Source organism: Mastacembelus armatus, chromosome 18 (assembly GCF_900324485.2).
Source record: "Mastacembelus armatus chromosome 18, fMasArm1.2, whole genome shotgun sequence".
Lineage (NCBI taxonomy): Eukaryota > Metazoa > Chordata > Actinopteri > Synbranchiformes > Mastacembelidae > Mastacembelus > Mastacembelus armatus.
The window spans coordinates 16,100,281-16,112,322 of NC_046650.1; the positions used below are offsets into that span (position 1 = coordinate 16,100,281).

Below are 12,042 nucleotides of genomic sequence, written 5' to 3' on the forward strand. Positions count from 1 at the left end.
ACAAAATCCTTCCAGCTGTGCAGAGGTGGGTCATGTGTTTTTTGGTTTAGACCATAACAGCCTGGAAATATCCAGACACAGAGAGAGACGGTCCAACCTGTGGATTTATGGCAGGAAGTGAAATCATTAGTTTTCATTGAACAACCTGATCATAGTTTATAGAAGAGCGACACCTGCTGGCTGAGTTGGAGAACTGCACGTGAGGGGTCGTCCTGACAAAGCCTCGTGGCTTCAGGCTGTAGTGGATCTGATCATTATTCACCTGAACAGAGCCGTGTCTGCAGGACCAGGGACCCAGAGTCCGGAAAAGGTGAGACACCGAGCGTTTCTTTAGCAAAGACACTTTGTTGGTGCGACCCTCCCTCATTGTTTGTCTGCACCTGCTACAGGTGCGTGACGCCCCAACACGCAGAGCAGCGTGGCCGCATGGCGGACTGAGCTTCAAGACCTTCAGGCTCAAAGTGCCTCCTTAAAACCACGTCGGACCGAGACCAGACATCGGGTCTGCAACGTGTGGATCCATAAGGGCCCTGAAGACTCGTGGACAAAGGTGAGCTTGTCCTTTAGATCAGTCAGGTGGAAAAATGTGTGGCGGCTCAGGGAGACCAGTTTTATCCATGAACCCTGTTAGCAGGGCCACCGACGGTCTGTTGTCCTGGGCCCACAATGACCCACTAACAGTTTTACTTTCCCTTCATAGAATAGAAATAAATAAATAAACAGAACAAAAACCAAAAACCAGTTTATTATTTCCAGTCCATTGTCAGTTGTCATAGGTCATGAGGATCTACTGGAGCCTGTCCCAGGTCTCTTCAGGCACAAGGCACAGACCAGATCACCTGGACAGCTCAGCAGACCAATAATCAGTTGTCTGTAATGTTGAATGTCTTGTCATATCTCATATGTGTCTGTACCAATAATCAGGTGTTTGTTGTGACGGCCTTGTCCTTTCTCATGTCTCTCCATTTCTGTCTAATGTCTAATTCTTTCATTTCCACCTAATTAGAGGTGGCTGGGCTGGTGGTGCCAAGAGAACTGGCCTTTGGCTTTGGCTCCAATAGGCCTGTTGGTGGTTGTTGATGGAGTCAGTGCTGCTAAAAGTCCTGATATTGTACCAGGAGGTCTGACTTGTCTGGTTCTGGCTCCATTAGGCCTTTAGGTTGTTGTTGTTTAGATGAGGCTGTGTCACCTGTACAAGGAGGTCTGACCTGTCCTGGTTCCAAAAGGCCTGTTGGTGGTTGTGTATTGGACTTGGATCGGTCAGTAGTCTGACTTGAGTCTTTCATCAGGGAAGTTGAGCTTCAGTCCCACACAGTGACTTGAGACTTGGACTCTGAGATTTAGGACTTGGGAACAATCTTTGTTTGACTTTTTAGTGCATCAACATGAAGGAGAAGAAATATCTTTTCCTACAGTCAAAAACCAAAGCTCTTTATGAAGCAGCAGGACTTGGAGAGTTGCAGAAACAGCTTCCTGACTGTGAACCTTCCTTCATATTTAATGTTGGAGTTTCTAGAAGTTCCAGCTCTGTACATGGAGCGTGTGGCTGTCATGCTGTCGTCCTGCAGCCTTGTTGAGCAAAGTGGAAGCAGCTAAATCCTTCAAAGTAAAAGCCACTGAAGCCAATGATCCGTTTGGCTGTGAACCAAAAGGCTGGTGGATCCAGGCCACCAGGAACAGAGAGGTTGGTCCAGAAACCACCAGGTGGAATCATCTCACAGCAACAACCTGCTTTATTGGACAAACTGGTTTTATTTGACTCCAGTTCAGACTTTTATTGTCTTCATTCACAGAATGAATTAAAATAAAGAGATAAAACAATGAAATATAAAGTTATTATATTTCCAAATTAGTGTTGTTCTATTTACAAATGTACACAAATATCAATGTTTGCAACAATAGGAACAAATAAAAAATGTAACATACATAAATAAAACAGAGCAACAATATGAGCAACAGGAAGGAAAAGATGTGTTTTTCTGTGTTTTCTTCTTTGAAACATGGAACATACATGAAGCATCAAGTTGCTGCTCAGGTTACCTGCTGGTTTGTCTGATGTGTCCTGATGTGCAGTTTTCTGACCTGCAGCCAATGACAAACCACTGATTTCTGTCTGAGCTGGAAAATGGACTTTAGGGTTGGTCTGATTCTGTTGGACGAACTGGTTCCTCTGATGTAGAACCTGAGATGTAGTTTCTTTTTCTTCTGGAATCTTTTTTTCCAGTCTGAGTCTTTTTGAACCAACAGTAACACACAGTCAGTCCAGCTGCTGCTGCTGCTGCTGCTGCTGTCAGTCCCAGTCCACAGATGAGGACGATCCATCTCCAACCTGCTGCGTCTGGTCTCTCAGGTTCTCTCTCAGGGTCAGACCAGTCCCTCGCTGCTGTAAAGAGACAAATCAAATCTGTGTCTTTCATGTGAAGAAACAACTTTTCTGCAAGAAGGACGTGAATCAGTTCAGTTCAGGCAGAGCAGGAAGGATTGTAGTTTCCACAATACTTTTCTTCTCTGATTCTTATTTAGCAAAAAGCTGCTGAAATGAATCTGTGAGGAAAGTTTCACTGAACCAACTTACCTGTGACGTTGAGGAGACATTTGCCAGAACCTGCTCCATCATCTGTCTTCACATCACACCAGTACAGACCAGAGTCCTCAGTCCTGAGTCTGGACACATGAAGTCTGACTCGTCCTTCTCTGAGGACGTCTTTGTCAAACTGGACTCGTCCTGAAAACTGTTTGTCCTGAGACTCTGGGACCTCAACACCCTCATGTAGATGAAACAGGACTGGGTCTTTGTCCTCAGTTATCAGTTGACAGAAGATGTAAACTGCTGAGAGAGCTGTGGTTGTGAAGGTCCAGTCCAGTGTGATGTCGTGGTTCTCCTCTGTCTGATAGGAGCTCTGTGTCACATTCACTACAAATGTTCCTGTTGAGGAGACACAGAGGGAAAGTGACGACCACACACACTCACAACTTGGATTATTTTGGATTTCCAATTGATTTGAGTTAGTGGATAAAAACTGACCCCAGGTAAAGGGGGTCAGGCTGATGAGCAGCAGGATCCAGCAGACCATCTTCTCCTGTCAGAGGAGACAGAGCTGAAGAGTCACAAACATGAAAAACCTGCAGTTTGTTTTTCTCTGAAAACATTTCACGTTAAAGTCTTCAGTGTTTCTGTCACAAGGTGGCGCCAGTTCCACCTGATGAAGGCTGTACAGAAACAGAGTAATAACTGCAGTTCAATATAACAGGAACAGACAGAACAACAAACTTGCAGCAGCACTTTCTAATGAGACAGAACCTCTTTGTCTTTGTTATCAGACCAGTCGCCGTGTCCAAACTGAAACACTGATATCAGAGCTATTGATTATTATTATAACCTGAGGACATCAGTAAACAAAGGTTTCTAACAGGAGTCGTTGTAGCATACGGCTTGTTGCAGTGTCTAATGTTTTTATATCAGTGTTGTTTCATGACTATTAGATACTTTTATCGTTTTTATATAAACCTGCCATGTATAAACTGTTGTCAAGAAAGAAGCTGGAGGGGCCCAGACTGTTCCAGCATAAACCTGCAGACTGATGGACCCGGGACATTTCAGCTTGACTTGATTTTTCCAAGCGCATCTTGATCCAACTTCACACATGTGATGCAGATTTGAAGCCTTTCTGCTGCAGAGTTGCCTCAATACATGATGTCAATGAAGGAGAATGGACACAAACATGTTTCTTACCTTCAAGAACAGCGTTTTCCTCGGCAGCAGACTGGATCAGGTCCCAGCTCAGACCACGTTAAAGTCTCCTCAGGTCTGAAAAGACTCTCTTGGGTCAGGTCTGTTTCCCTCCCTGCAAAACGCTCAGACGTTTCTTATGGAAAGAAAACGCAGTTGACTGTTTTTAATATAAGAAAACAATCTGCCTGTGAGTCTTTCAGAGCACAGAGTGAAGAGCCCTTTGCTTTATACTTGACTTTCTTGGTCAGGAACAAAGGACTACTCATTCACCAACAAGCGAACAATGCACCTGTTGTTCTTTCAAAGTGACGACACTGGTTGGTTCAGTCCATTGCTTTTTGTTTGGAGGAAAATCAAGTCAGTGGCTGACAAAGAGCTGCTTGTTTTTGCAGCCCTGTACCCAGAAATGGTCTCAGTGTTGCAGCTGGAAGAGTCTTTGGAGCCGAGAGAGACAAACCTGTTGTATGTTGAGCAGGACCAAGCTCCTCGGTTTGTGGCCTCTGCTTCTTCCGGCGGTTTGTTACTTTCTACATCTGTTACGATCATGTGGTTTTTCTGTCACATACTTTTGTCTAATTATTTTATACCAGTTCTCGATGCAGCATCTAAACATTATGTTTTGATGTTTTCCTGCTGAGAGGAAAATTCTTGGAGCCACCAAAAACAGAGGTTTTCCATCCTGCTGCACATTGAGGTTTAAACTGTGCAGGTCTCAGACTTGTTTGCTGATCTTCTTCCCCCTGCAGCTTCCTGCACAGGCTGCCAGCAAACGTAGAAACCTGTGAAAGTCCGACTGTTTGCTACTGGACTGGTACTTTGTATTTAACGTCTGGTCTCACTGTGTTAACAGAACCTGTTTTCTGTCTCTGCAGCAGCCAGTGTTCAACCCACATATGAGCCATCAAAGCCAGAAACCCGGGAAAGGCCTGGACTCTACCCTGGTTTAGGTTTGTTTACAGTGGTGTCTTTAGCACTTACAGTCCGTTACTGCAAAGTTTCTATATGATCCATCAGAATTTTGTGCCGGTGGCAGCTGTGACCCAGGACGTGGAGCAGGTTGCCTCCTAGCTGTTTGTACGGTTGCTGGTTTGATTCCCCTCGGTCAGGACACTGACCCCCACACTGCTCCTGTGGCCCCCAGTGTTTGAATGGCTCAAGAGGCAAATGGGGCAAAGTGCTATGTAAGTATGTGAGTGTTTCCTCAGTACAGGTGAGTGAAACTCTTTGAGCTCCAACCAAACTAGACCTTAGTTAGGCAGCTACTGAGCTAATGTGTGGTTAGTGGTAACGTGAGCTAAGTCTCCAGCAGCTCAGTTCATGCTGGACTAGAGTCCTGGAGGCAGAGAGTCGTCCATAACAAGCTGCTTTAATATGTAAATGAATCACACTAGTCTGTAAACACATTTTAGATATATAGAGATTTCTCCTAGTAAACTTGTATGTTCACTACAAACATTGGTGAATAAAATACCCACAGTAAGACTCTTACTAGTAGAAACTCTTTGACGTGAGCAGCGACCAATCAGTCGTCCTGTTTGTTCATTAATGTGCAAATTTTATGCAAAACATATATTAACCAAGTCAGTGAAAAAAATCTTACATAAAAATGATGAAGAATTTTTTTCAGTGTTAACTTTTTGGTGCCAATGTTTTATTTTTCAGTTACAGTTTTGTTTTCACTGCCAAAGTTTCACTGTTACTGTTCAGGCTCTATATATGAGGCTGAATGTGCATTAAATATTACGTTTGTTTTCTTTTTGCCATTTTAAAGTGAAGATTTTTCACTCAGCTGAACAGATTTACCAGGAAGTTTTCTTTTTGAAAAGCTGCTGTGAACAGGCCTCAGTGACACAGTCCCACCCGGTTTTGGTCGTGGTGCTGCCTCTTACCTCATGCAAACCGACCGGCTGAACTTTGACCTTAGAAATAACAAGGTGCACAAACTGGAGTTTCATTTCATAAAGATCATGTTACCTGGGCCTTGCTCACCTTAGCTGTCCTGGCACGTTAGCTTTATTAAACACTGGCCAAAGAACGGTTGCATTATGGGAAATGTAGGATCCACAGTCTTTGAGCTTTGCCTGTCTTAGGACAAAAATATCAGCATAGCTCAAGCTGCTGACTTGTTGGTGAGTTCAGTTTTATCTTTGTTTATAACACAAAGCTGATCATTGCCAACTTTGATGTGGCTGCACTGCAAAGTGGGACAGGCTTGGAGGGCGCTGAGGTCACAGGGTCGTGCTGTGACTGGCTGATTAATTGTGTACAAAAAGGTTTTTGTCTAAAACAGCAGAGTGAAGCTGATCCAGTGATCAATTCAGTTCAATAAACATTATGAACTGGTCCATCAGTGACGTTGTTATGTCCTAGTTAGGTCTAGAAAGAGCTGAGTGTGATCAGCTGGATGTGGTTTCCTGTTAGTTATAGTTTAAACATGTGACCTGAACACAGCAGATCCTACATCTTCTTATTGTCACAGTTTTAGTTTTGCTCCAGTTGTTGCTGTAAAACACACAGAGAGACTTGTTGATACCTGTTCATGTCCAAATGTAACATCTGGACAGTTTGGGCTTGGACCTAATGATGTTTGTTGCCATGTGCAGCATGTGAGTGATATGATGTTAGAAAAATCATCGTAGTAAATCACACAGAGCTCAGAGCCTCAGTCCATCAGGTCCAGTTTATCACCACAGTCTGTCCAACACGGACACACAAGGACACTGTTCAACTGGACTGAACCAACTTACCTGTGACGTTGAGGAGACAGCTGTTATAGTCTGCACCAACATCTGTCTTCACATCACACCAGTTGTGGATGTTTTATATGAAGCTGTTAGACTGTGACAGTACAGGCCACTTTACAAACTTCTTCTGTAGCTGCAGTAATCAAGACAAACAGGTTTTGACACGCTGAGGACATCTAGTGGACAGAAACAGCACTGCAGGCTCTGCCCTCTGGAAGAATTCCTCTCTGCTGCTGAACAATATTCAGATGCACTTTCTAGTTATACATGAACTTTAATGGGAACCAAGTGTGATATAGAATGATGACGCTAAGGACAGAGATCGCTTTTCCTTTGGTTTCGTTATAAGGAGACTATCGTGAAATGCGCGTTCCCACGACAGGGTTGTTTTTTTTGTTTTTGTTTTTTTTTTTACACCTGTATTTGAGCTTCAGGGTCCAGCTTAGGTCTCTAAAGGTCCCACAGAGTGACTCACAGTCGGATCCACCGCTTATTGGTCACAGTCAGGCTACAAAGACTCCTGTTGGAAACCTTTGTTTACTGATGTTATCAGCTTATAATAATAATCAATAGCTCTGATATCAGTGGGCCCAGCTTTGAGTTTGGACACAGCGGGTCTGATAACCGGGAACCTGTTGTTGGTTGTTGTCATTAACGTGTTAACTCAGGGCTCATCCTCCCTGCTGCCCTGGGCCAAGAACAAGTGCCAAGAAGAGCAAACTGTCTTTGAATCCAGACTATAAACAAGTTCATACCCAAGTATATGTTGCTTATATGAATCTAAAGTGCTAATTAAGTCCTGAAAAGTCTCGACTTAAAACTATGTTAATATGATATTAGTGTATTCACGACATTGGTCCCGGGTATACCTGGGAAATGTATTTGAATTTTACTTAAGTTTACTCCATTTTCTCAATCTGCAGTTTCTGGAGTTTATCAGGTGAAACTGGCGCCACCTTGTGGCAGAAACACTGAGGACTTTAACGTGAAATTGTTTGGTAAATTCTTTAACAAATAGACTCAGAGGACGAACTTCGGTAAGATTATATAGAAGTTTTACTTTCAAGGAGTAACAGTCACACAGCACCTTGGTACAGCAGGAGGATCACTGGCTGCTTCCAGCCCAACACATCAGTTTTCATGGAAACACAAAAGGAGGTGGTTTCTCACAGAAAGACATCTGGACCCTTATCAAATAGTCAAGGTTAGAGCAAACTGTTCTCACTGAGAGCAACAATTATATTTCCACAATACACAATAGGCCCCATTCAGAAGAGTTTCAGTTCTACTAAAGTCAGGTGGATCAGGTCACAGGAGGGTAAACATTTTAATTTCTCTACCAGTTAGCTGAGTATAAAGAGTTTGACCTGACCGGTGAAATGGATTTTCACTGGTCATTAGAAATGGATCTTCATTTGTTTTTCCATCCGCCTGCTGTAGACTGTGCAGGTGAAGGTTCCTTTGTCTCTGCCTGTTGGATGTTTCAGGGTCAGACTGAGGTCTCCAGGGCTCAGCAGGTCTTTCTTCATCTCTGTTCTGTTTCTGTAAAACTCGTCCTGTTCTTCAGGTCGGTCAGAGCCGTTCTGATACACATGGACCTTCCTGTTGTTCCAGTCCTTCCACTCCACTCTGATGTCTTCAGGCAGGTCAGCTGTGGTTATGAAGGGCAGCTGGACAGACTCCGCCCCTGATTCCACCTTCACCTCCTGCTGTTGGACTGAGAGGACAACAGACACAAGATGAGCTGGACAGACAGCAGCAGCAGCAGCACTGACACGTTTTCTTTGACTGTATGAAGTGAAATATTTGTAGTGGAAACAGGTCTGACTGGTTCCAGTCTGGAATATGTCCAGTTTGACTGGACCTCACATTTGGAAGAAATGAAGTAGATCAGACAGTGGTTTTTGTTTTCAATCAAGTCAGAGATGTTGATTTGAGAACATGGCATCAAATCTGTGCAGTAAATTCTGTTCTGATCTTCAAATTCTTTTTCATGTGTTTCTTATATCTCATTTTATTTGATTGATTTTGTATTATCCCTCAGTTTATAAAGATTTGTGAACCTTGTTCTGTGTTTTCAGCCTCTTGGTCGCTGTTGGACGTTTTTTGTGGCTGATGTCCAGTGTAATAGAAACAGTTAGCTTAGCTTAGCATAAAGAATTTGATCTGACCAGTGAAATCAATCTTCAGTTCTTTCTCCATCAACCTACTGTAGACTTTGCAGGTGAAGGTTCTTATGTTTCCATTTAAGCTTCTTGGATGTCTCAGGGTCAGAGTGAGGTCTCCAGTTCTCAGCAGGTCTTCATTCATCTCTGTTCTGTTTCTGTAAAACTCGTCCTGTTCTTCAGGTCGGTCAGAGCCGTTCTGATACACATGGACCTTCCTGTTCTTCCAGCTGTCCTTCCACTCCACTCTGACGTCTCCAGACAGGTCAGCTCCGGTTCTGAAGGGCAGCTGGACAGACTCCGCCCCTGATTCCACCTCCACCTGTGGGACTGAGAGGACAACAGACACAACATGAGCTGGACAGACAGCAGCAGCAGCAGCACTGACACATTTTCTTTGACTGTATGAAGTGAAATATTTGTAGTGGAAACATGTCTGACTGGTTCCAGTCTGGACTCTGCCCCATTGGTCCATTTAACAGAGACGGAGTCTGTGGTGTGTGAACAACCAACAGCACAACTCCCTGTTTCTCTGACTGAGGACTTTATGTGGACAAACTAAACTGACAAAGGTGGTGCTACATAACATGAGGGTGGAGGAGGCTCTTTAACATTTCACTGATAATGGAAAGTGTCTCCAGTGTTTAGGCCCAACACAAACCCAGAGTCAGCTTAGCATAAAGACTTTGAACTGACCTCTGATCGAGAGCTTCACTTCTTTCTCCTTCCAGACTCTTCCCTCCCTGTAGACTTTGCAGATGAAGGTGTTTGTGTCTGTGACTGTTAGATGTTTCAGGGTCAGACTGAGGTCTCCAGTTGTCAGCAGGTCTTCATTCATCTCTGTTCTGGTTCTGTAAAACCCGTGCTGTTCTTCAAGTTGGTCAGAGCCGTTCTGATACACATGGACCATCTCACCTTTTACTTTGTCGTTCTCTAGCTTCATCCACTTCACTGTGATGTCTTCAGGCAGGTCAGCTGTGGTTATGAAGGGCAGCTGGACAGACTCCACCCCTGATTCCACCTCCACCTCCTCCGGTGGGACTGAGAGGACAACAGGCACAACATGAGCTGGACAGACAGCAACAGGACTGACAGGAACAGCAGCTTCCTGTTCCATCCTTCTCTAATAGAACCCAGTGGAAACTAGGTTGTGAATGAAGACATGTTTCATTGTGTTACTAAAGTCCAGGTTTCAGTCCTGATTGAGGACCATCAGCAGCTACTTATTAGAGACTGATTCATTCTGTGTTTGTTCCTGAAATGAGCTGAGACAGTCAAAGATGAACAGCAATGAACTGATCTTAAATGTTTGGGTCTCTGCTGGATCAGAATCGTCTGGAGTTCTGCTCAGACTGAGCGAACCTGTCGAGAGAGTTACTCACAGACCGTAGGCGTGGCCTCCATCTTCACACCCGCCGACGTGAGGTCTGATCTCAGATCAGTTCCTGGTGACAGGAAGTCAAACCCTCGTCCTTCTTGTGTGGCTGCTCTGCTCGTCCGTTTGTCCTCACGCAAGAAGAAGGTTTCTCTGTTCAGCTGCAACAAATCAGACACAGTCTCAGATCAAACTGGAGCTTCAGGAGGAAAAACAACCGGAGAGTCAAAGAGAAGAAGAAGATGTGCAGGAACCATTGACCAGAGGCATTCTGGGATTGTTGTTGTGACCTGCAGTTATTCAGTGTAATGAAACACACGAGTTTCGTCCTGAAACACTGGGTCAGAGTCAGTCTCCAGTATTAATGAGAAGCTGTAGATGACAGTGGTCTCTAGCTGACAGGAAGTGACACTGAGCCAATGTGGTTAGAGGCCCGATGCTCTGTGGAGCTGATCACACTCTGCCTGCTGACTGGACACAAGGAAAACCAGCTGGTCGGTGTCTCAGGTGTGATGTTGGTGAAGTTTGTCCTGAATATGTGCAGGGACAGACTGGGGTCAAATCAAACAGACCAAATGCCAGGGGGACTCTGGCTCATTAGCTCACAGGGGAGTGAGCAATGGTAAACTGTGGAGACAAAAGCCTGAAAGTTAATGTGCTGGACATAATCAGGGACATACCTGAGGCTGACAGGGCTGAGATGCTCAGCAGGCTGCATTCTGCCGTCTCACCACTAGATGCTGCTAAATCCTTCATGTTTCTAAACACTGTGAATGTTGGATGGAATCTGTGCCACATCCATAATATGGGAAATGCTCTGTCCTGGGTTTTCATACACCTGGTTCTAGGGGAAGAACAGTGCTGCTCTGAGTCCACAGGGTCATGTGGAAATCTGGATTCAGCTCATGTTCACACTGAGACATGAAACACTAAGTGAACTCATCAATATAATCCAATAATGATCTAATAATCAGTGTAATCTGTGATCAGACCCCCTGCTGTGTTTACTGCACTAATGAGCACTTTAAATCTCTGCATCACAAAGATCAATAATCAATTCTCATCAATGATTCTGTTCAAGTTTGGACTTAAAGCTTCAGAAGCAGAAAATCAATGCAGACACTTCTTAAATTGACTCAGTGACTTGTTGTGTTATTGGAGCTTGTTTGATGACAGAGGCTGGACTCAGATAATATGAGAGAAGAAGAAAACACAATAGTCAGCAGTCAGTAAAATAAACAGTCAGTAACTGTCCAGCTGACCCTACAGAGGAACACACATCTCATGACGGAGCCCTGGACTATCTGCTAGTTCCCTGTTTGCTTCCGGGTAAGAAGAGGTGATTCAGCGTTAACATTACTCCTCCACAAATGTGAAATCCAGCTTTAAATATTATATTTAGGTTTGTTTACAGTAAAGCTCAGTAAATACCAGCGTCCTTGGAAATAAGTCAAAGTACCGTAACCGTCCTTTAACAGGAACCGATGCCAGAAGAGAAAATGTTCGATAAAATACCTGCGTCACTGCTGAGTCTTTGTTTCCTGGTCTGTGTGACTGAAGGTGAGTCCTGTTCATGGACTGGTTTTCGATTGAAGAGTGAATCAGTTCATTTAAAGGTTGTTATTGTGTCGTTCACTCTGAGCTGTTGTTGCTGCGACATTAGACTCCACCTGACTTCCTGGACTGACAGTGAGACACACCTGCTGTATCATAATCAGTTCATCATTTAACACAATGACAGGATGCAGCTTTAAAGGAAACATCAGCTAGTTTGTACTTTAACACCATGAATGTGAACTAAAGATCAAATTGGGCCTTAGAGCTGCTGCACTTCAGAAAGTGGCCCAGAGACCCAGACTAGTGGGTGTAAAGCTGCAAGACACACAGAAACCAGTCCGTCTCAGGTTTGTTGTAGGAGCAAAACTGTTCCCTGCAACAAATGAATGTGTCTAATGAAAATCACTGGTTGACACAATAACGTCCGAGACTATGAGACCTCAGAGCTTCAGCATCTGATTGTGTCCA

The 12,042-nt window shown here is 44.1% G+C and overlaps 1 protein-coding gene and 1 long non-coding RNA gene across 2 annotated transcripts; both read right to left on the bottom strand.

Moving 5' to 3' along the window:
- Positions 1 to 726: 726 nt before the first annotated feature.
- On the bottom strand, positions 727 to 3,046 carry LOC113141870 (uncharacterized). Its single transcript, XR_003296850.1, has 3 exons — positions 3,026 to 3,046; positions 2,576 to 2,926; positions 727 to 2,383 (listed from the first exon to the last, which is right to left on the bottom strand). It is a non-coding gene; the product is annotated as an uncharacterized LOC113141870 (long non-coding RNA).
- Positions 3,047 to 7,376: 4,330 nt separating this feature from the next.
- LOC113125350 (uncharacterized) lies at positions 7,377 to 12,042 on the bottom strand. The gene is made up of 6 exons (XM_026298736.2): positions 11,533 to 12,042; positions 10,025 to 10,178; positions 9,339 to 9,683; positions 8,688 to 8,972; positions 8,146 to 8,194; positions 7,377 to 7,455 (listed from the first exon to the last, which is right to left on the bottom strand). Exons 1-6 carry the CDS (start codon positions 11,590 to 11,592, stop codon positions 7,377 to 7,379), a joined length of 972 nt encoding a protein of 323 aa, XP_026154521.1. The 5' UTR covers positions 11,593 to 12,042.